The sequence below is a fragment of the Zonotrichia albicollis genome, chromosome 4, assembly GCF_047830755.1.
Source record: "Zonotrichia albicollis isolate bZonAlb1 chromosome 4, bZonAlb1.hap1, whole genome shotgun sequence".
In the NCBI taxonomy this organism is placed as follows: domain Eukaryota; kingdom Metazoa; phylum Chordata; class Aves; order Passeriformes; family Passerellidae; genus Zonotrichia; species Zonotrichia albicollis.
Genome location: NC_133822.1, coordinates 19,941,963 through 19,966,505, shown reverse-complemented (window position 1 = coordinate 19,966,505; position 24,543 = coordinate 19,941,963). Strand labels below are relative to the sequence as shown.

General features: G+C 41.5%; 1 protein-coding gene and 1 long non-coding RNA gene across 7 annotated transcripts in view; one reads left to right on the top strand and one right to left on the bottom strand.

The window, feature by feature from the left end:
* LOC141728760 (uncharacterized) overlaps positions 1–21,517 on the top strand; it is a 90,041-nt gene extending 68,524 nt beyond the window's left edge. The window contains exon 6 of the long non-coding RNA XR_012579922.1: positions 19,065–21,517. This is a non-coding gene — a long non-coding RNA (uncharacterized LOC141728760). The remainder of the gene's footprint in view (positions 1–19,064) is intronic.
* LOC102071696 (tyrosine 3-monooxygenase) overlaps positions 1–24,543 on the bottom strand; it is a 45,184-nt gene that overhangs the window by 9,003 nt on the left and 11,638 nt on the right. For 3 of the 6 annotated variants that reach the window (XM_074539016.1, XM_074539017.1, XM_026790903.2), the window contains exons 7-11: positions 19,154–19,289; positions 18,466–18,535; positions 16,744–16,800; positions 13,725–13,820; positions 8,489–8,622 (exon numbers count right to left, since the gene is read on the bottom strand). In XM_074539016.1, the coding sequence (XP_074395117.1) occupies positions 8,489–8,622; positions 13,725–13,820; positions 16,744–16,800; positions 18,466–18,535; positions 19,154–19,289 (493 nt within the window). The other 3 variants (XM_026790904.2, XM_005482861.4, XM_074539018.1) reach the window with 3 other exon arrangements.

The window sequence follows — 24,543 nt, the reverse complement described above, 5'->3', positions numbered from 1 at the left end:
CAGCATTTCACAAAGGGGCTAAACCTCAAATTCACTTGCAAAGCCTGCCTTTGTAAGACACCAGAGACACAGGAATAGAGTCAAATAATTTTGTTTACTCAGAGTTAAACCAAGAAATATGAACTAATTCAAAAGTCAGAACCAAATTGAAATGTCTGAAGTAAAAGAATTAAACACTGTACAAAATTCATATCATCATCCAACACACATTCCATTTCTAACCCATCAGTTTTGGGATTCATTCAGGAAATACTTAAAAACAGGCTTTTTTCTTTTTTTCTTTTTTTCTTTTTTCTTTTTTTTTTTTTATTTTACAGGTTCTATTAAGACTGTTCCTAACAGCCTTGTACAAAACACATTGATGGTCTGTGTCATCTTGTGAGATATTATTGAAAGACAGCATTGTCAATTAACAGATTGATTGATATTTTCCTTCTATGAATTCATTTCAGTTGTCTGTTTATAGCAGAGTATCTAAAATCTGCAGTCTACCACTTCAAGAAATATTTCATAATAGTGACAGTTGAGGGTTTTTTTCTCAGTAAATATAATAGGAAACTACTAAATCTGCACAGTGATATGACTGTAAATGGATCCTCTATTTTTACTTCCACATTTTAGCTATTAGCCTGCTCAACAGAAATTTAGCTGCTGAATCTGAGTCTGCAAGTGAGATCAGTCAGACTGGCTTCACTAAAGTCAGCAGCACTTCCTGTTTTATTGCCTGCCATGCCCAAACTCCTGAAACAGAACACGCCATTGTAAACGGCATCCAAAATTGTTTTAAGGCAGGATTCTTCTGGTAACACTTGTACATGACAAGTGTTAGGTGTTATGTTTTATATTTAGATGTTTATGTTCAGTCTATCACAGTTAATGCTGTGAAAGATGTACCTTGAAGATGAACACCACTGGTTGTGGATGGGAGTAGAGATTTGTTTTGGATACATCAGAGAGTAGCTGCCACCTTCTTTGCCCAAGTGTAACCATTTTGCCAGGTCTTAATTGCCTCATCAAGGCCCAGGTTTATGTTTAAGACTGTCCATGTGTTCAAGCTTCACCCGAAACCTTGAGAAAATAATCTTGAACTTTCTCATGTTTAATGAGCTAATTTTACCCGTTTGCAAGCACAAACCAAAGGCATCAATAAATAACATTTTAAACTAATGCAAATAAAAAAGCTCTTGAGAAAATGATTAATCAGGGTAAAAGACAGCACCTAGGATACAGTTACATTAATTTTACCATCTGCTGAGAGGGCAGGGCTTGGCCAGCTGCTCCCTTTTCCTTCCTAAGGCAGCCTTCACTCCAAATTTAAGACTCCTGTGTCTTGCAAGGCCTTGTCAGGTTTAGCTTTCACAGAATTGTAGAATCATAGAATTGTTAAGGTTGGAAGATACCATCAAAGTCTAGTCCCACTGTTTAGGCAGCACTGCCATTGCAACTCCTGTATGATTAAACCACATCCCCCAGTGCCAGATCCAGACACTCCAAACACCTCCAGGGACAGTGACTCCATCACCTTCCTGGGCAGCCTTCTTCTATGTCTGACCACCCTAGCAGGGAACAAATCTTTCAGATATCTAGTCTGAATGTCCCTGTCTCAGCTGAAGGTCATTTCCTCTTGTGCTCTCACTGCAGGCACAGCAGAAGGGACTGACCCCACCTCCCTGCAGCCTTTTTTCAGGGAGTTGTAGAGAGCAATAAGATCCCCCCAAGCCCCCTCTTCTTCATACTGAACAAACCATCTGCCTTAGTTGTTCCACATAAGATGTTTTCTAGGCTCTTCACAAGACTTGTTGCCCTTCTTGTTTGTGTTGTTTTCCACATATAAACCTCTTTTCTAAAGATCTCTTTTTCTGTTCTCTGTCTTTTATATCCCATGTTCAAAGTTAAATAAGATAAGGCTAATATTCCTCAGGCAGGGCTACAAAATCTTAAGTTACCTTGAGTCCTCCACACTCTAACAGGTACAAAATTGTGTCCTTTATGCTAAAAAGCTCCTGTTCAGACAGAAATGTTTCTCAAATATAATGAAACAGCCTATGCATGTTTCAGGCATATCTACGGGTCCTTTCTGTTCCTCATGCCTTTGCTCTGCCAGTTGTCAGCCTTTCTGCTCCTTTTCTAGTCTGCCTTTCTTTCCCCTGGGGAGTTTGTGTGGTGGGAGAGGGTGCCAGAGATTTGCTTTCCCTTTGGGCCTCAGCCACCAGCTTTACCCAAACCTAATGTATATTTAATATGATGCAGCCAACAATCCTTTCTGCCAACCTCTGATCATGCGCTAGCTGAAGAATGCTGCAAAGTAATGTCCTCTGACTAAATCTTGAAGCCCACGTATAAACTCCTGATTAGTGGTGGCTGAGATTACTGGGGATGTGAGTCTGTACCCCTCTGTTTCTGTGCCAACTGGAATTTCTCCATACTGTAGGATATCTAAGGAAGCAGGCTCTGGAGGACCTTCTGTTTTTGCAGTAGGTGTGTAAGGCAAAGCTGCTGCAGAGTTTTTCCTGGTAGCTTAATTTCCTGACTCCAGAAGTCGTGTAACACTTCTGTGCACAGTGAATTGGTGGCCATGATTCACTGGGGGAGTTGTGGCATTTCAGGATGGCTGTAAGGAGATCTTCAGGCCTGAAGTTGTACATGGAAGAATTTAGTGATGTAGATTTCTTTGGGAACACACTATCTTTTCCATGGAAGCTTGATTTGTTTTCTTCTTTCTTCATGGCTCAGCAGAGACAAAGAAGACTGAGGGTAATGAGGTTTCCTTTCTTGGAAGGCCTTTTTCTTTTTTCTTTCTTTTTTTTTTTTTTTTTTTTCTCTACTCACCCCTCCTTCACGTTATCCCCTCACCCTAGCCTTTCTTGAAGTGGTTAAGAAGGGTTTATATTCACCAGGTAGTACAAAGATCAAAATGCTAAGGGAACCAGAGGGAAGTGATTGAGAAGGTCTTTCTGAGGATGACAGCTCTGCCTTGTAATACAGTACTATGTCTCATGGGAGTGGGTGGGAGGCCAGCCTAAATTTCCCCTTGCTGTCCTGCCAAATTCCCCAAATTGCATAACTGTGTATTCTCCTAACACAGTGGTACCCTTGGCATCACTAGCAAATCTGCAGGGAAGCAGTGAAGCAGCTGGAGGCTTGAAGGTGGACCAAAATTGGTAGAGGACAGACTTGGTTAGCCAAAAAACAAAACAAACCCAAACCCACAAACTGAATTTACTAACTCTCCCATGTATAACTGAAGAGCACAATACAGATTTAATAACATACACTATTTGGTTCTAAATGCACTCCATCTAGGAAAAATAAGTTTATCGGGATAAGCAAAGGGCCCATGGGGAGTTCATCAGTTCAGTTTCAAGTCACAAGATGTGTTTTACTTGGCTATGGAACCTTTTTTGTGCAAGATTAATGTGAAACTGCTGAAATGCAAACTGACAAAAAGACATATTTTTACTGGTTGGTGCTTTTTCCTCTGTGCCATTATTTTCATCGGGAGGCCCCATCGCTGCCTTTCCCATCACTGCTGCCTTAGACTGACAGGAGGATGAGGTACTTGTTGGCTTCTGTGAGGAAATGAAAGAATGACTATTGGAAGAGCAGAAAATGACCAGTGAAACTCCTAAGGATGTAACCCTGAAGGCTTTTGTTTTGTCACTACACTGAATCAAAAGAAAAGAATTTGGACCTTCTCGGAGGGGAGTGTCAAGCATGGCTAGCCTGGGGTAGGTTCTGCCTGAGCAAGGAGGGAAAGATTCACATCCTTTGGAAAAATATTTACTCATCTTAAAAGTTCAGGTAGCCAAATCCATTAGTTCTGCAGCTTCACCAAGTTTCACTGCAGCCTGCCCTAGTCCTGTGTGCCAGCTGACCATCACTAAGGCGAGGAAAAAGCAACTACACCCACAGTGGTTTTGATAATCTTGCTGATAAAATTTCCTGTGTGCAGCACCTTAAACAGGCTCAGTGCTGTCGCTGGGATAGCTGGAGAGGCTGGGTGCTACTCAGCATGTGTAAGGGTGGGAGAATCTGGCTCCAAAATGGTTTCTTTTTCTCTCCTTGCTACAGGACCTGGAAAAGACAAGGATGTGTGGGCGGGCCTGGAGTCCCTCCAAAGAAAGTGTGAGGCCTTGGGCAAAACAAATCCATCAGGTCTCTCATTTCTTCCAAATATAGGTCTGTTCTGAGTAATAGCCAAACTCAAGTCTAAATTCCACATTCAGACCTTTCAGAGGGAATACATGAAAAAGACCCTATGGCCCAGAGAGTCCGTCTATAGAAAATATTTTGATAGCTCTTCCGCTCTGGCATTATCTTCCACTTAAAAAGAAAGAGAAGGAAAACACAGAGAACTGGAGCACATGATTTAATTTTCACTGTTAAAGGACTGATTGATGAAATTAATACTTCTGAAAACAATCTGTTGTGAGCTATCAAATATTTTTGCCTATGCACCAATTGGCAGGAAGCAGACAGATAAATTATTACAATATGTAAGGAAACAAATTGCTCTGAGGAGGAATGGTATTTGTGTGTGTGTGTTTATGAGCAGGATAAGTAGAATTAAACCCATAAAAGCATGCTGAGAGATCATCTTCCATCACAGGAGAAATATACTGGAAGCAAAGGAACTCACTTCTGCTCTGTCCCTGGCTGAATTTCTAGCAAAACAGGGTTTATGATATGCAAGTGTTCTCCTAGAGTAGAATTTTTAAACAAATTAAAATAAAAAAGGAGATTGGGATGTTCTTGCTGTTAAGATAAAGGGGGTCTCATAGCCATTTTTGCCAAGATACTTCAAAATTTTTCAGGCATCACCACATTTTAATAAAATGGAGCAGTTGCAGCAGATCCACAGATCCTGAATATTGCTGCTCATGGGAAAATTTTTGGAAGTGCTGTAGACATGGAGCTTTAAAAACCAGCATTCTATTAACTTTCAATAAGACAGTTTCTATAGAGCCTGACAAGTGGAAAAATGACAGAGTGAGATAAGGTCTGTATGAAATAACAGCCTGTGGATTGCTCTGTGGTGTCTGTGTACGTATTCCTATCCCACAGTGAGCAGCTCAGGCAGAGATGGTAACTCATTTTCTGATAACTCCTTTTCCATCAAGAGCCAAACCACCTCACATTTTCCCCAGAGCTCAGTACACTGGGTACTGGGCAGCAGGTGGGTAGCAGTGGACGAGGCAGCCACGTGCTAAATACAATTTTGAATAAATAAGTAGAGCTTCTAAGTGGCACAGGATAAATCTACCTTTACATTTGTAGATAACTATCACCAACTTGAGCCATGAGATCCACATTTTCCCTTTTCATGCCATGCCTGTAACCTGCATCTTCCCCACCGGCTTGCACTGCTACTGAGAGGAGAGGGAACCCTTCTGGTCTGGAGCATCATCTTCTTTTCCTCTATTTGTGCATTGTAGAGGAAGGAAGGGGACACAAACAGCATGAAAGTCTGGATTAGGCAATAATTAGACTGATTCTGGGAAATGTGACCTGTGGAACATAAATAAATTTCAGGCATGTCTCAGGAGCTGGAGATGGAGACAAGATGAGTTGTAGAACATACCAGATATTTTTTCTATAGCGAGGCTATATGGCAGCTAGTGGTTGATCTTAAGTTTTCTACCAGGTGCTCCATAGATTTGACCTTTTGATCATTACTACAATCATCTAGGCATCAACAACAGGCAAAGATTTCTAATGGTATCCAGAGGAATCTGAATTCCATCAAAAAAGCAATGGAAGCCTATTTGCTAAAGGGCTTTTTACAAATCTTTCCTTACACAAGAATTTCCTTTCTAGAAGTTAGATTTCCCATTCAAATTAAGCATCCTTGTATGTGACAGAGCCAGAGTAGCTGGGACCTTCTATTTTCTTCCTTTTCTTTCAATGAAGGTACAAATATTCTGTGATCTTAAATGTGACAAGAAATTATCTTGTTGTATTCCAAGGCTACTGAGTGAGTACTTAACAGTGAGCAGAAGTGCTCCTCTAACAAACTCTTGTATTTGCATATTTTTAGGGGACCATTCATAGTTTGTGGGCAATAGGTGATGCTAATTGCTAGCAGCAAGGAGTTAGCTGCAAGGACTGCTGACTGTGGGCAGCTAGCCAGCCTAAGAGGTTGTGATAATACCATTAAGGCAGCAAGTACAATGCTGTGTGGATGAAAAGTTACTGTGCTGTTTTGTGACACATAACTTGAAAAGGTGGCAAGGGAAGGCAAAAAGCTGTGAGAGTCCCATAACATATAAGTATGCTCATATCACCTACCAAAAATTGGAGTAAGGCTTGTTTGTGATTGAAACATTCTAAACAGGAGCTCATTATTTTGTCTAAGTCAGCAGCCTAAATTACAGTCAAAAGATTACCTGAACTGAGCTGGGTTGTGCATTTAAGAGCACAACTTCATCGCTAAGCCTCAAAGTGCTAGTACCACCTAAGAGCATCTCAGTGACAGGTGAGATGTACTGCTGTGGTTTTAAAAGATGTTTTCAAGGGCCAAGCAGAAGTTTTCCAGCTCCTCTTTTATCTGGTGGAGTGCCCTCTTGACTTTCTGTGGTGTGTTCAAGACCTCTATGCTTCTGGTGAAGGGGTAGTAGCGCAGAGCAAAAGGCTTCTTGATCTTCATGGCGTAGCTCCTGTGGGGAGACCGGACAGAGCTTCTGCTTCAAAAGGGGCAAAACCTGCCGGACCTCATTTCTCAGGGTGCACTCATGGAGCAGAGGCAGCTGTGACACCTCCTCACTGCTTCTCCTGAGCTTTGCCTGATGCAGCACACCCTGCCCATGGCTGAGCCACTCACAGCCCCAGAGATCTGCAGTGCCTGGGTCAGCCTGGCTGAGTTTGAGCCCTTTGCAACCCCAGAGATCTGCAATGCCTGGTGTCAGCCTGGCTGAGCTTGAGCCTCTATCAGCCCCAAGGTTCTGCAGTGCCTGGTGTCAGCCTGGCTGAGTTTGAGCCTCTTGCAGCCCCAGAGTTCTGCAGTGCCTGGTGTCAGCCTGGCTGAGCTTGAGCCTCTATCAGCCCCAAATTTCTGCAGTGCCTGGTGTCAGCCTGGCTGAGTTTGAGCCCTTTGCAGCCCCAGAGCTCTGCAGTGCCTGGTGTCAGCCTGGCTGGCTGGGGCCCGTCTGTGCTCTCACCGCTCTGCCTTCACACAACTCAGAGTTATTACAACCACAAGCTGAGGAATGCAGGAGCACAGCATGTCTGCCGCCTTCACTTCCAAGAAATAACCTGGAGCAGCTCTTTCTCTGTTATATTCTAAAAACCTGTTGATACTAGGCATCCTGGGCTATTTTTCTGTCTCTATTAAAAGAAAAAACACAATTGCTTGCCATTTTCTACAATATTTCCATTAAGTGCATGCTGGTAGGAACCCCCTGTACTGATGTTGCCTTATGTTTTCCGTGCTGACAGATTCTTGTGCTTTCAGTTATTTTGAGCAGCCTTGGCTGTGCAACTGCTTTGAAAAAAATGTATGAAAAAGCTCCATGCCTGAGAGTGGTGTATTCCTTGTCCTCGTACGTTCTTTGCAGGTTTGTCTGAGTCAAAAGCTTTGCAAGTCCTCTCTCCTCTGCCAGGGAGTTCTCACCCTCGTTTTTACACGTATTAAAAATTAAATGTGAACATTTAGATTTAAGATGATGAGCCTAATTAGCCATGGCTATAGCCCCAGCAGACACTGCTTCTGGGGAAGAGGAGAAGAGAGTAGGGAAGAAGTCTGGCTCAGGCTCCCTTCCTCTAATAAATTCCTCATTTCAGCTCCTGCATGCTCCCCAGTAGCTCCACAACCAACATCCTGCCTCCAGCCAGAATTGGTCGTGTTGTTCTAAATGCTGGAGATGAAGGCCAGAATTTAAACCCTGCTTATTTTTTATTTTAAAGGAAAAAGAAACAAACATCCTTACTGCACAACATCGCACAGTAAAGGAAATGTGTTTAGAAACACCTCAAGCTAATTTGAAATAATGTTATTTAGGTTGCAGACAGCTACTTTGTAGAAATTAGGTTGCCCATGAATGCTGATTCTGGATTCTTGTGCAGATACAATCAGAGCAGAAAGGCAATCTTGTTTTCAAGCCTCCTGCTGATCCTTGTTAATTCCAGAGACTGCTATAAAATTTCTATGTGACCTTGGGTAAATCAGTTCTTCACGACCTCCTGTTTGTATGGACTAGCAAATAGGGTGGGATTGCACTCTCGCAGCTCAGTTAAAGAATTTACTTCAGAAGGTGCTAAAATGAAGCATTGTTAAGATGAAGCAGGGGACAGGGCATAGCAAAAATAAATTCTGAGTTTCTGTGAACCTTTTGTGAGATAAGCTTTACTTTGTGGTACAAAAGCCACTATGCAGGTGCAGTGAGATAGCCTGGCATGGTTGTTGCAATAGTTTGTAAATAGAAGTATTTGAGATTAAGAATCAATCCAGTGTGTGCCCCTCAATGAAAAAACCCACAAACACTTTACTTACTGAAGCTTGACCTTGGCATCTTCCAGGTTTTCTGCAATGAAATAGACAGGCTGGAAGGCTTGATCCTGATAGGGGTGAACTGCAGTCACTTCTGGATCAAAAGTCTTGTACTCTGGCTCGTTTGACAAAGCATACTTTGGAGCAGGAACAGCACCAGTTAGAGCAGGTGAATGAACAGAGAAAGAATTAGTCCCTGCTGGGCAGTAAAATTCTCTTTGGGGAATAGTTAGGGGTAATAGAAAGTCCTGTTCTTTCATATGTCAGAGCTAATTTTCATAATTAATAATTAATAAACCAAATAATAAAGATTTTTTTAAGATAAAAGAATATATATATGTGTATATATATATATATATATATATATATATATATATAGCTTGTATTACAGTGATGTACAACTGGATAGCACAGCCATGTCCTCAGACAGGGAGGGGAAAGTCTATGCCACCCCCCAAAATATAAATATCCAGAAGAAAAAAATATCATGCTGCTTTTTTCAGATAGTATCACAGAAATTTCACAGTCCTGTCTAGCATTACTTCAGAGTCCCCTAGCCCTTGTCACAAATTTCATGCTTCCTGCTGCAATGAAGATCAGAAAGCAGAATGTTTCTGGTATTTTATGCAAGGCTCCCAGGCCTGTATAGCAACCTAAAATCTTCCCTGAAATCCAATATATAAATAAATACTATACATGTGCACATCCAATATATAAATCCAATATATAAATAAACACTATACTGTATGTGTACATTTGTATTTTTGAACCCATAGAGATTCTTTTATATGTTTTTCCCCAGCTCTCTTACATTGACCCCCTAGGCAAACATGAGATTTATAGAAGGCACTTCTATCCACACTGCAGTCAAAGATACATCTACATAGTTTGTTTACATATACTGGAAATTCCTTTTCAACCAGCCACCAGTTTTACTTGCACAGAGTCCTGGGAAGGCAAGGAACTCATCCCATCAATGTTGAGACCCTTTTTCTCACCTTCAGACTGGACAGTGGGCCCCTTTCACCTAGGCATATTCTTTAAGTACCCACCCTTCTCTGAGATCTGTCTCTTTCCCTTTCTCTCTTCTTCCCCAGCCTTCAGGAGACTCCCTTCACCCTTTTATAATCCAAATGTCAACTCTCAGGGTGCTACTTGTAAATAACTGGTAACAGTGGGTGATGTTGCTCAATTCAATCTTCTAGTTGGAAAAATTCAGACAGTGCTCCTAAGCACATATTTAGACATTTCAATGAACTGGTGCAGAAATAAATACCAGGCTTTAAAAAAAAAATACAAACAAACCCGAAAAACCAAAACCCCAAAACTCCCAAGAATATATAAAAGATGGTGTTTTTCTTGCTCTTCATTTGCAGTGCGTAATTGAAGAGTAAACCTTGGATAGCACTCATACAATCTAAGATGGTTGGTATACACAAACATGAGGCTGCTCTTAGAATCTTAGAAGCTCTGGGGAACGAATGGGAAAAGATTTCAGTAACTCAAAACCTGACAGGGGTCCCGCTATAGTGTCAGTGTTGAAGCAGAACTGAAATCCCATTGATTTCAGTGGAAGTTCAGCTTGAAACCGGATGGCCTTAAAGGCCTCTACAAGTTAAGTACTGGGTGTGCTGCAAGAAAAGCATATGTAGCACTGAGTGTTGCCAGAATTGTGGTATGAGCCATAAGATTTTACAGTATGTAGGACAGAGTCCAGCTGAGTGTTAACAGAAGAAGCATTTGGGATAATGTAGAACAGCTGACAGAGTATAGTGAAATAAACAGTGCAATACTGAGAGCTTTTGGGGAGGAATTCTTACAGTTCAGAGGAGGCAAGTTTGGCCAGCAGTCAGACACATTACAACTGCTCAGTTCAGACTTGGGGATGGTTATCCTTCTGATACCTAGCTGCTGTTACTAAATGCTTGGTTAGATAACAGGGATTCAAGTGCAAGACATATGCAGAGAGTACCTAGCTCTTCCTCTCATCCTCTGTCTTACCCCCAAATTATGCCCTGAGTTCTGTATAGCTTCATCTACCTGAAACTGGCTTCAAACTGGTAGGAGTGGGTGCTGTGGAGAAAAGGGAAATGTTTTAGAGATTTCACAGCCAGGATGTGGTTCCCTTGGTTACAGTCACACACCCACAGCCAGTCAGGCCAGGCTGCAGCTCAGGGATGTTCCCAGGCTTCTTGCTGATGCTAAGTTCTCATATAACATAAGCTGGATGACTGCTGCTTGCCCTCTGCCACTGGTTAGTTGTTATCTTCTTGTTTTAGTAACTCATGCCCTTATTCCCTCCTTGGTGGCTGAATTATTCTGCTGCTCCTGGCCTAAAAGTCTTCAGGCCCAAGGGAAGCCCTCCCTGCTGCAGGGTGCCTCCTCCAACACACAACCTACACACACTGAGATTCTTGCAGGATTTGCTCTGTTCATTGCCAGCAAAGCACCAAAACTTCACTGCCTGTGCCAAATATGTTGATCGGCTAAAAGATAGGGAATCAAGTCTGGGACCTCCATGCAGGAGTCTATGTCTGGTCCCACTGAGAAGGCTGGCAGATAATTATTAGGTTGGATAATGGCTTTCTGCCAAGCAGCAACAAAACTTATCTAGAGCAATAAACTCAATTCTGTCATGAGCCTCACTATCTTCCAATCTTCATCTTCTCTGACAGATGTGTCTAGACACTGCTTTATTTCTAAACAGGCACTGAACTACACATTTTGTCTCTTCAGCTGCAAAAGAAGCAGCTGGTACAGGTTTGCAATTTGCTAACAGGTGCTCAGGCATTGGACCTCACCACTTCACCCACACTGCCAGTGCCTACACTGAAGTTAGAACCACATGCACAGGCAGACTAGAATGAATAAATGGAAATATTTCTGTATTTTGGCTTTGTTCTAAATAAAAATCAATGATATTAAATCAGCTAAAGAAGGAAACTTCAGCACTTAAATTTATAGATATAATTAACTTGTGTACAACAAATTTCAGGAACTCAAGGTTGCTTGCACAGAGCCACTAAGCCATTGTCCCAGCAGAAGCACAGTGAGGAACTTGCAGAGCTCACAAAGGGATTCTGCAGGGTGCTTGACCATCTTCTGATTTAGGTGTTACATACAAGAAGAACATGCTGAAAGGGGGATAATCCTATTCATTACCTTTGAATATAGATGCTATCACTCCTGCATGTATTTTCACTGATATGATGGATGAATGCAGAGGTAGACCCAGCTTTATCAAAAGTTTATCCAGTAGCTTTACCCAACAATTATCAGTGATAAAAGTAGTGACAAAAACCTGCCATTTTTCAGCTCAGGAACTGTTAGGGCTTCCCGCTCAGGCTCAGAGGTAGGGAGTTTGAGATTGTACTTTTTTGTTCTGTATAGAAAGCACAGTTTTGTGCACAAGCAGTCCCTGCCTATGGTTTTAAAAAAGCAGAAGATCTTGTTGTGCCTGAGGAGGAAAAGGGTGGAAATAGAGAAGAGAGAGGACAAGTCTGCTGAGCTTGACTCCAGACACAAAAAGTGAGCATTTCTGATGAGATTTTTACCTTCATTTGAGTAAACCTTAATCAGAAAAATAAAGTGACCACATCACATGGATTTTGTCATGCATATTGCTATGAAAGCTACATAAATATCAGCAATATGATTACCTCTGCCCTTTAGTATCCTGTTTGACATGTAAATGAACTTGATTTAGAGCCATAAAGTTTTAAGCCAGGCAGAGTAGAATAAATTTGTCCTTGAATTGTGCTTTGATTGGACATTTCTGGTTTTACTGGCTAAACGAAAACAGGTTTATGTTTCCTGTTGTTTGTCAGTGAATATAAGGAGTACTGAAGAATTCCCAGATAAACAGTAGCTTCAGCAGCACATAGTGTGAAGTTGGTGGGCAATCAGGCCAGGATCAGGATTTTATGTAGAAAGGAAGTCATGTTTATTCTTCTAGAGGGCTAATGAGCGTGCAGATCTTTCAGCTTATCAGGAGAGAAAGCTCTCCACAGAGTTACCTCACAAACATCTCCAAATTGCAAGTGTTGTGAGGAAAAACAATGTTGAACTCATCAAGTGGTAAAAGTGAAGGTTGATGTCTGAGAAGGTTCCCTTTTCCCTGTGTTAATTTCAGCTGCCTTTCTGTGGGGATTCCTACTTGAAATGCCTTGAGATACATCAAAATGTTGTTTTTTCCCTCCTGCCACTTGACTGGGAAGTGGGCTGACCTGTACACAACTGAGAGAGTTTTGTAAAATGTTTATTGTCATGACAACCCAACCATCTCCAGTTCAGGGAGTCCAAGCTATGCTAATCCAGCCACAATTCCATGTGAATGTATCATGCATCTGGCTGTTAGGCTGCTGAGTTTATGTGTTAAACATAAAATATATCTCCCATGAAAGAGAAAAAAGGTTTCTGGTTTATAAAAATGCTTGAAAAGAGTGTTATTTATTTTCCTTTGGCTCTTACCAATTTAGAAAATATCCAATGTCTGCACAGCCTGAAGCATACTGATACCAGTTTAGGGCTTCTGCAATTAAAAAGTGATCACCTGCATCAGTGCTCTTCAAAATTAATGAGAAATTAATATTTCTCCTATCAGCTGTTTGGTCAAAGGAGGGGAAACCCACTTTCTTTAAAAGTGTACAAATCCTCTTTCTACAGCAAACATACCTGCAAGGCAGTATGAAACCTGTGCTCGCAGATTTTTATCTGTGTAAAACTAGAGCTTACATAAGTTTTGAAATGTGTTTAGGAATGAAAAATGCCAAAGCAATTTCTTTTTATCAGTGTCCATGCTATTTCCTGTTTCTTTGCACTTCATTTGGTCCAGTCAATCCGTGCCTTTCTGGTTCATATGTGTGTGAATGTCAATGGCAGGGAAAAAATAGCCAAGCTCAAAATAGGCATAATATTGCCCTCTAGTGAGTAATTCAGAAAGGAACCTGAGTTTTGTGTCAAAGTCAGCGGCATCACTACTGGCAGAAGCAGGAAGAAACAAATCTAATATTTTATGGGATGGTTGCTTTCATTGCATTTCATCTTTTTAGATTAAAGACAGGTACAATACCACAGAAGCTTTTCCCCTGTAGCTTCTGTGAAGGGAGAATTATTTGCAAAATAAAAATCTGAATTTTAAATAATACTGATTTTTGTAGAAAAACATAGTTTGCTTTTACCAGAGTTCAGGAAAGTGGATTATAGAAATCTTTCAATATTTCCAACAACTGACACATACCATCAGCTCCCCATAAGATGAAAGCAGTCCTGCACCATAAGCTTTGATCAATCCATTTTCCTTGCAGAGGCCAAATTCCACAGTGAACCAGTAAAGCTGGGAATAAGAACAACTTGTGAAAAAGAATCTGAAAAGGCAGGAATTTTTAAGCTTCTCATCTTTCCTTTAATTTTTTTTATATTCATTTCTTAATACCATTGTGTCTTCAAATGTTATAGTTGCATATTTTAAGAAAATATTTTTTTCCCTCAGCATATAACACACACTAAACTAACATGTAATTTTTCAGAACTTGTTGTCCCACTTAGAAAAAAAAATTAAATTTTGAATGATAATACATGGGTAAATAAAATTATATTCTTTTATTTCTTTGGAAGATGTTACTAATTACCCTGCAACCCCTTAGCCCAGAGCCTCAGTGCAGTCAGTGGAAGCTGTCAGATTTCCACCACAGTCCCCAGAAGGACAGGAAGATCCTGACAGAGGGTTCAATACCTTTACAAAGGGGCTTGAAAGGAGAGTGTCCCACCTCCTTTGTCTGTGTGATCTCATTCAGAAGAATTGAAGGATGCCTTTTTCCATATTGGGCCAATTATATCTTAGTCATGCTCCAGCAGAAAACAAAGATAAAATTCTCAGGAATTTTCTTGTGATAAAAGCATCCTTAGGACCACACTTCTCTTACCTGCTGACAACATTGGGATGAAAGGAACTCTTGGCTCCGCCAAACTTTTAGTGCTTCCCTTATTATAAAATCTAAGGTAAATGAAAGTGGAGGACAAAGTCCTGGACACAGCCCTGGGAAGCTAGATAGGCATTGTGCAAAGGGAAAACATGGAAAATGAGGCATTCCAAGAGTATGGCTTTGTCTCATGACTCTTCAAGGTTCCTTTAGAGACACAGAGCCCTTTGCTGCCTCATACACAGGGACAGACCTTGCCTTCATACGTATGGCATTCTCAGGAGCCTGCTTAAAGAAACACAGACAATTTGAAAAATATGTGAAGTTCTATACTATTCTGTCCATTTTGCCTTTTTCAAACATTGTGCCTCTTTCTCTCACCCTCTCTTACACACCTTTTCATTTTGATGGGTTAGTTTTAGCCTTCAAGTTTATCACTGAAGAAAAAACATGCCAGGATCTTTCCTTCTGCAAGATCCTGAGTTTCAGCAAATAATTATGTGTTTCTACTCTGTTAATAATCTTGACTCTTATTATCTCACAATGAAAAGGCTTTTTAGTATCTCTTCATTTTGCAGAAGGCTTTTTTGACTGCAAAATGAGACATGGGAGGAGATGGAAGTCTTTTTAGTGTTTCTTAAGATATCCTGTGTTTGGATTTTGGATAGTGAGGTTCTTTCAAGCTATCACTGTTTTAAGAGAATTTAAAAAATGTATTAGTGGCACTCTGGCAGTTTCTCATCTCTGGTGCATGGATCCACCTGTTTAGAGAAGTCACAGGGCTGAATGAAATAATGGCATTTCAAAATTTGTCTTACAAATGTTTTAGACCATAGCAATAATTCTGAGATTCTTTAAAGAAATTTCTAAGCTAGTTACCAAAATTCTCTTTATGAAGAACAGGGAATGACTGGGACTTCGAGAGCTAATCTTAGAATTCATGTTAGATTTCATGTCACGATAATGAATACACTACAGGTTCTCCTCTATCTTCACTTTTTAGAAAAGGAGCTCAAGCAGTAAGCCTAGATTAGGTACAGAAATGTTAAACATTTGTCTATTGGGATGTTAATCCAGAATATGTTTACTGTTCAGAATACTTGAATGGCACTTACAAAATTGTATTCTCACACACCCTGAACTGCAGGGAGCCTTTTAAAAGGTGCCCTTGTTCTACCTCCCCAAACCATAGATAATGCTAGGAAGCTTTCGGCCATGAGACCCTTTGTTCTTCTGATCTTAACCTTATCCTTGTCTAGGCCTGTTCAGTTCAGGATCAGGAGGAGGTGCTTGCAGAGGAATGCTTTATAAACCACAGGCCTTAACCCAGTGTCACCAACTCCTGGGGAATGATGCAAGTTCTCTGGCATTTTTTAACCCTAGCAAAAGCATGGGTTGGCATTTTTTAACCCTAGCAAAAACATGGATCTTAATCCCTCTCTAGCCTCTCTAGGCCCAGGCAGTGGAAGAGAAAATGTGGACTGTCACTGTCTCCTCACATAACCAGTCCAGGACCTGGATGAAGTCACCAAGTATTCAGCACTTGTAGCAATCTTCAGAAATAATGGTGTTTTTACTTATTCTTAACCCAAGGATGGGTATGTGCAGATGGATTTTAGGTGAGCCACCACCTCCTTCCTGAGTAGGTGAGGAACTTCAGGAGTGACATTCTCCTCTCATTTCCTACCTGTACTAAATGAGTCTCACACAGCTCAGTGAGGGTAAGGCTCCTCTCCTCCTCTGAAAAAATCACCAGGACTGGTAAATGGGTGCCATTATCAGAAAAAAATCACCTGGCCTCCCGGCAACTTTCAGAACAAGCTAAGATGGCAGTAAGGGCCTGTACAAATGGTTTTGATGGTTGAAGTGACTCAGAACTGAATGGCAGTACCTGCTCCCAAATTGCTTTTAAGTGCTCACCTATTTGGTGGGGTTAATGAATGTGAGGTGAACCAAATTGTGATGGTTCTCTGCACCTCGTGTAGGAGAAAATACAGGTATCACACTGAGTATCTAATGTTTCAGGTGAGTCTGGAATGTGAGTTGAGACCATCCTGTATCTGAACTTATAAAACCTTAGCTTAAGAAATATATTCTTATAAAATCAAGAAATGTAAGCATTCCCTCAGGTGGAATCACACCATTCTGGGATCCTCCAGAGGAATTCCAGTCCCTGCTCCAGCACCTTCCTAACCTGTGCAGGAGAGGGGACAATCCTGCTGATGCTCCCATTTCTGCAGTCAATCTGAGGCACAAAAAGCCTTCCCTGCACAGCAAGGGATATGCAGGGAATCGTTTGGGGTTTGCCTCTGATATTAAACTGCCATCTGTACTTACTGTGGCCAGTTTCTCAATCTCCTCTTCAGATGATCCAAGAGAAGCCAGTCCAATATCCTAAAGCAAGCAAGCAAGCAAGCAAGCAGACTGTTACACCAGTGTGATTATTCAGCCCAAGGGAGAGAAAGAGGGGAAGGGGGAGGGCCCCATCATTTCTAGCATGAATAGCATGAACTATTCATTGTTTTTGTCACCCAAAATGACCTTCCATGGCTTCCAGGATGCCTACCTCTCCCTGGCCCCCAGCTACATACCACTGGGAGCCACATTAGATGAGTGATTAATCCTCAGTGTTCTCTGTGTAAAATTAACCATCTCTTGTCTTAATGCTGGGCTATCTACACCAGGCAAAAATTTACAGGGAGGCATGAGAAGGAAGGACAGCAAGGGTGGATTTTGTTTTTGCCATTACCTTTCTGTCCCTCACTCTTTCTGACAGCCCTTATGAGCAGGCCAGATCTGTGCAGGGATGATTCTGTTTACTTTCATCTGTGCTCCCTGCTAAATGTTATTCTCACAATAGGAAACTCTAGATGTCTCTTTTTTTGCTATCCGAGGAGCCATATCATGCAACAAACAAACAAAATAAGGGTATTCTCACCATTCATTGTCTCATATTGAATGGGGCAAAAAAGAATTTTCATGGGGTGAATTTCAACGGTGAAAATACTTTGTGGGGACAAAAAAGTGAAATGTGAAAATTCACTGAATGTGATCTGATGTTGTATAGTCTGTGCTACGGATAGGAAAAGAAGAAAATTGAAAGCTTTGAAATTGCTGTAGTATTTTATTTTTAATGTGTCTGAAGTTCCAGTATTGAACTGAACTGAATAGGTTTCTTCCAGAATAAATTATAGATGACTAGGCTGCTTAAGGTACTACACTTTTGATTCTGTTAATAACCAATATTTAGGATCAAAATTGTAACTGGCATGTATTTAAGTTGATAAAACTGGAAACCACATCATATGAAGTGAACTGATTTTGTTTTAAAGATATTTCTTCAGGGACCTAGGTCATGCTGGGACCTACATCATGTTGCCCCTCTGATCTTATCCCCAGTTTCCCCACTGGCCACTGATTGATAAACCTGAACAATGAGATGTCTTCTCCTCCTCTGCTATGGTTTTGAGGAACACTCATAGTTCTGAAGTCTTTAATTATGAGAGGTTATTGAGTTCAGTTGGGTCTGACACTGATTGTTCGTACTAAATAGCCCCTTATTGTACAAAGAAGCTCTGTTTGCTTTTTGGAGCCTCCTCACCAGTGTGAGCAATGCTGTGAGAATCTGGTGAGTTGTAAAGGGAAAAACAACTCTGATGAATGGCATGGTGATGGACACAATTAAAGTTGCTTGCAAGAGAAGAACGTACATCCAGAGACAGACCCAGCTCGGAGGCTCACCTGTGTAGGTTCATGTGGTGGAGCAGAGGAAGCCAGGGGAGCAGGGCTCAGCCTCCAGCCCCACAGAGACACCCAGACTGACACAGCCCTCCCACAGAGAAGCCCCACAAGCTCTGCCTGCCCTTCCTTTCACACTGGGTCTGTAGGGAGCAGTGCTGCCACTCCCTTGGAGGAAGCATCTCCCAGGTGGCTGCCAGCCCATGGCTCAGGCACAATCCACTCTTAGCACTGCTTTGCGTGGTGAGCTGTGTGTATTTAAGGCATTCTGGCCTGCTATCCAGAGCAACTGGTCAAAGGGTCAGCAGGAAATGTTCTTACCTGTGAGAACTGGGCAAACTCCTTGTCAGCCAGCATGGGAACATGACCCAACAACTCGTGGCAGCAGTCTCTGGAAAATAAGTGATCTTGTTGTTTGTTAAAAGCCTCCTTTCCTGCCCCTCATGAACTCCCTGTGAGGGACTTTAGCCAGCAGACCCCAAAGGGAGCTGGTGTGGGGGCTGCTCCACAGTGCTGCCTCTACACCTGGCCTGGCTCTGCAAGGATCAGAGCATTCCCTCCTGCCCCCTGTCTATTGTCTCCTTGGGATGGCATGGGCACTAACCTTCTGTGTCACAACATCTCTGGAAGGTCCCTGTTTTGTCCCAGTGTACAACAAAAGCGTCTGTGTGAACTTGTAATTTCTCATGAAATGTAATTGCTGCTGTCTGGCCAGCACTTACTGGGAGAGCTTCACAGCAGGAAGTCAAACCCCAGCAGATGGTAACTGAAGGCAGGATGAAAAGATTAAACCAGATATTCTTTACTCTTTTCTTTCCCCAGACAGCTTTGCAAAAGAGACAGAGCACCACACCCTCTCATGCATGACTTCCCCTTCCAACTCTCCAGCTACCAGTTTCTCAAATTGTTTTATTCTGCAGACTACTGGATGGAACTCCAGAGCCAGTCCCAAGAGAATGATCCCCAACACACTCAGAAGGATGGAATTATGTCAGGCCATCAAACTTACGGTTCTGGGGAATGCATGGGAGAGGAGAAATGCCTCATGTACTGTGTGCACTGGAAGACACGGAACGCCAGGCTGGCGAGGAAGTCACGGGCAGACAGCTGTCCTGCAGCTGGCCTCAGCTGGAAACCTGTTCTCTCTGCAAAGGGAAGGGACACCAAATTAAGCTGTTTCTAGGGTTAACCACACAGCAGGTTTACTTTAGCTAAGCAGTTTCAGGGATCCTTCCTGCTCTGTTGGAATAGTTCCCTCCACCAAGCACAGCGGGCACACTTTGGCTTATCATGATTGATGTTCCCCTGTTGCATGAACTGGTATAAGAGCAGTTCCTGCCACATGGGATCACCTGTCCATCCATCCTGTGAGAAGTCACACAGCAGAGCCATGAGGTGTGGGAGCACTGCCCACCCCAGTGCACATTTTTGCACATACACAATTCTTTCTCTACGTTCCACACCACAGGGGTGCATCTGAGGTCTCACATGGTCTTTACAATCAAGCAGAGAACAGAACCTGCACCTGGTGTGTTGGAACCCTGGATGCTGAGAATTTTAAACTTCCTGTGCTGAAAGGGACAGACTCGCAAGAGAACACTGCATTTGACCTGAGGCTGTGGAGAAGATTTCCAAAATTGATTGATAGCATTGGGATTACGCATGTGTAGTTGGCTAGAAGTGTGTAATATCACAGGGTGGAAAACTTGAATTTTAGGGTTTTAGAATATAGAAATAAATATGAGGCAAGATGGAGGTTTTAGGATGGAGGCAAGTTGTTCACCTTCTTCTTCCTTCTTTTTCATGAATCTGGGTGATTTTCTTTATTTGGATGAAAGATGTCCACATTGCGAGGTTTGGGTGAACATAATCAGATTAGAAGCATAAATAATATAGATGTCAACTGTTTATTGGGTAATTAGGACATGAATGGCCTTTAACAGACACCATTTTAGGGCACTTTCTCAACTGGTTAGGGAGAATTCACACCTCATGTGAGTAATAGATAAGGATAATAAACTTCAGAGTGAGACTTCAAAAATATTTCCTGAGTATTATTTTCCTTGGAACAAGAAAACGCCTGAAATTCCAACACTGGTGTTTTTTCTTTTTTTTTCTTTCTTGGCTTTTTTTTTACCATTATGTTTGTCTATAACCCACTGCACAGCCTCCCAGTGATGTGACCAAAGGTGTTTTGCTTTGCACATGTCCACAGACCAGGACACAGAAGGATGCAACACTTTTGCACTGTGATTTCAGCTCCTACATCCAGTGTTACCCCAGAGCACCCTGCATTACTGTGAAAGGACTGTGAGAGATGATAACCAAAAAAATAACCAGTCTGGTGGCCAATAGAACACACACTCTGCATGTCCATGGGAAACATGCTGGTGGTCTGCAAAGCTAAGAAAATTGAAAATCACCGCTTTCAAAGTGAGCCAATGATAATCTTTTTGAAGTCCTATATTCAAAATCTGTGTTTCATTCTCAGCTCCCGTAAATGACATCTCATCTTCTTTAAAGCATAAAACTGCGTTTAAAAAAAAATCAGAAATGGCTTTATTCTCAATTCTTCTTCCATATTCTATTGTGTCATGAAGCCTATAACCTTTTTTTTTTTCCTTTTTAAAACAAACAAAAAAATCCCACCCAGAAACCAAGCCATTTACGAGATTTGTTTTGGTTTGTTTTTTCATGTTTCTTCCAGAATTTCTTGTCTTACTCTGTCAGGCTATTAGTACTTCTCCCATTACAAAACAAAACAAAACACCCAGAGAAAGAAAAAAAGAAAAAGATTCAAAGAAATGACAAAATGTATGAAGAAATAGAGGAATGAGAGGACAGCAAGAAGTGCTTCTTCCTGACATTGTGACAGACTAGGTGGTGGGCATTTGCCACAGATGTCTTCTTTTGCTCCACTCAATTCACAGGTAATTAGTACAGAACTCTGCATCAAAAATAAACAATTAAAAAAAAATAAACCTGTGGAGATTACATATCTGCCTTTGTCTATTTGCTGGTCCAATCCAGAGGAATGTGAAAATTTCAGAATCTTTGGGCTGAATTCTGAGTGAAAATTACATTAGCTGAAAAATATATTATATGAAAACCAATACTTTAGTAACTCAATTTTGGAAAGACTATGAAAGAGTCTAGGGAAATTTATATAGCTTTAGCATCCATGTTGGAGGAGAAGGAGGGAAAATGAAAATCTCAGCTTGTGTTCCCTGGGATGTCCTTTTACACAGAGGCCAGTGAATCAGACAGTCTGCTGATGGAACAGACTTGGCCAGTTGCCTTGAAAAGCCCCAGGAAAAATTTATCTGCTGAAGGTAATATCTGCAAAACCTGAACCCCTGGTTCATGACTGCACAACCAAACCAGAAATCAGCAGAGAACTGGGGCTGTGGCTGGTTGGACCTGCTGCCCAAGGATCTGGGAAATCAAAGTGCATTGCAGAGAAGGTCTCGAGCAGTTGACCTAAAGTGATCTGCAAGGCTTAATTCTTAATTCTTGGCCCAAAAACTGGTGTATACAGGCAGCCTGTGCATTGTAGTGTGAGCTTGCTTGAGTTCACTGGCTGTAATTTCTTCCAGCTGTGGAGCACAATGACTGCCTAAATCCAAACATCTTTCCTAGAAAGAAAGATGTGCTTAGGTTCATCCAGTTAACCCTTTGGGAAAACGCTTGCCCTGTGCAAGCGATCACACTGTTAACTACTTAATTCCCTTTAAGTAATTGTGAAATATTTATGAAGTACAGTTGCCAGCCTCACTAGTAGGTAATAACAGACAGATGTCATACCAAATCAAAAGTAATTGCTTTCTTGTGTTCACAAATACTGCTAAGATAAAGAGAAGATGGGAGTTTATCTGTCTGTGTGGGCTGGTTTTAACACGATCACTTTCTTTCTGGGTTCTCCTCCTCTCTCTGTCTCTCTCTGCCTCCCATGGTTTATTATTTTCAAAGCTGTACAAGGGGAGGTTCAGAATGGACATTCAGAAGCATTTATTTTCTGAGAGTGTGGTCAAACACTGGAATAAGCTCCCTAGAGAACTGATCAATGCCCCAAACCTGACAGCATTTATGAGGAGTTTGGTCAATGCCCTTAACAACATGCTTAAACTTTTGGTCAGATTTTAAACCTTGCAGATGCTTCTGACTCAGACTGAGTTTGGGCCTTGCAATAATGTCAATCTTCATGATATTCTGAAAAGTATTCTACATGGTTGAATGACCTTGTCAGAGGAAAGAGAGTCAAGATATCCATGGAAAGCCTCACATAATGAGACTAAAATAGTTTCCTCACTCTTAATTTTGTCTAACTGTTAACACAGCTCTTCTGAAAAAAAATTTGTTTCATTCATGCACAACCTGTAGGCTAAAGTAATCCAGTTTTAATCTACAGTTTAATGAGGGTAGGACCAGTGTCCTCAAGAACTATGAATAGTTCTACATTTTCCTTAGCTGTCCATTTCAGTATGGAATAAAATGCCTCTGGAATGCTTGATACTCATTCCTAGGTAGTTCATACAATTAGCTTATAGTAGACACCTTATGTTTATAATAAATGAGTTGAAACTCACTGAGAACATATTTCCAAACATTATTGGCATGCTTTTCAGAGTTGCTGTTTAGTTTGTTTTGTTTTGTTTATGACACGGGGAATGTTTAGAACCAGAGCCTCTAAAGGAAGTGAGCAGACTCCAGGCAATCAAATCCTGTCAACTAACATGAGCAATGCAAATAGGATTATGGCAGCATAGTCTCACACTATCTTAAATTCTCCCACTTTGAAATCACCTGATACACTTGAAGGATATGGATATTTGTGATAATCAAGTCAGAATCACAGTTCCTGGAGCTCCCTGCTGTCAGCTATTGTGTAACTTAAATGAGATCAACTACTTCAAGAGAAAAAAATATTTTTCAGCCCAGTTATTATAAGAGGGAAGTAAGATGTGTACTTGAATAGGAATGAGAATGCATGGGAAAATACATAATGCCCACACAGAAAATTTCCTACAGCTGGATGCAAGGGTGTTTATGGAAGATGCTTTTCACATGGCAACATGGCAATCCTCCCTTCCCTCACAGTAAACATGCAATAAAAACCTTGTCATCAAACAGCTGAATCTTCATGAGAAATGCCAAAGTCTTAGAAAACTCTTCAGACACAGAAAGCTTATTTAAGCTAACGGGTACCCCCTACTCTTATATGGAGCAGGCCACTTGATTTTCTGAGTGTTGTATTTAAGTACAATTTATTTAAAGTTAAGACATATTTTTTTATTGCGTATTTCATCATGGTGATAAGCTGTCCTTTCTCTGTCACATCTTTTCATTGAGGAGGAGGCTTTTAAGATCTTTAGTAATTCTTGATAATCAGGTGGTTTACACAAAGCACCTGCCCTTGGGAATCCATGCAGGCTGTGGCCTCATAATGCAGGCCCCCTTGCTCTCCTGCTCCTTGCTGGTCAGCCTGGCAAACCTGTGTGTCCTTTTTCTAAGGTGGCCTCTTCATGCCTTTTTGGGCCAGCACCACTGCCTTTGTGCCCTCCTGTCAGCCACCAAAGGGTTTGGTGCGACAAATGGTGCTACAGAGGCAGAAGGAAGCAGAGTTGTTCCAAGGCAGCTGCTGATTGACCAGCAGGATCTCCTGGAAATCATCTCCTCCAGCACACATCCCCGCCCTGCCTGCTGGATCAGGAACAAAGCATACTTGAGAGGTAAGTACCTGTGCTTGGGTCTTGCTATCAGCATGGCTATAGGAGCATCAAACAGAGCCAAAATCACAAAAAGGCAGTGTGGAAGTCGTGCTTATTGCCAGATGGTGGTATCTGTAAAAATCACAAATGGGATGGGACTGCTGAGAACGTGCCTTGAGCTGTTTTATTTTCCAGCATCGGTCTCATTACATGGTTATGACGATGGGAAGATGCCATCGGCTCACATCCCAAGCAGCACACCAAGAACTTGATGTTACAATTCACTTTATAAGTTTTTTGACCAATCACACAAAGCAAAAGCATATTGACAGTAGTTCCATCCAGCCACTATAAGCACAGGTACCTTTGGTTAAAAAATTGCTTTCTTATTTCAGATACAATACCTGCTTGTAAGCCCTAAAACACAATGCACAGAACTCCATTATTAACCTTCAAACTTCTTAATACCTTGCTAGATAAATTTTTCTGTACCTTAGGGAGTTATTCTAGACAAGCATTAATACACAGACCATTGTTCTATTTGTCCTTGTTTTTCTACTTTTTAAATAATTTTTCTGCTGACCTATCTCATGGCTACTGCATAGCTCTAATCACAGCTCTGCTGTCTCTGAGGCCTGCCTTCTGCAGCTTTCCCAAAACCCTCTGATGCTGTGGATTCCCACAGTGCTGA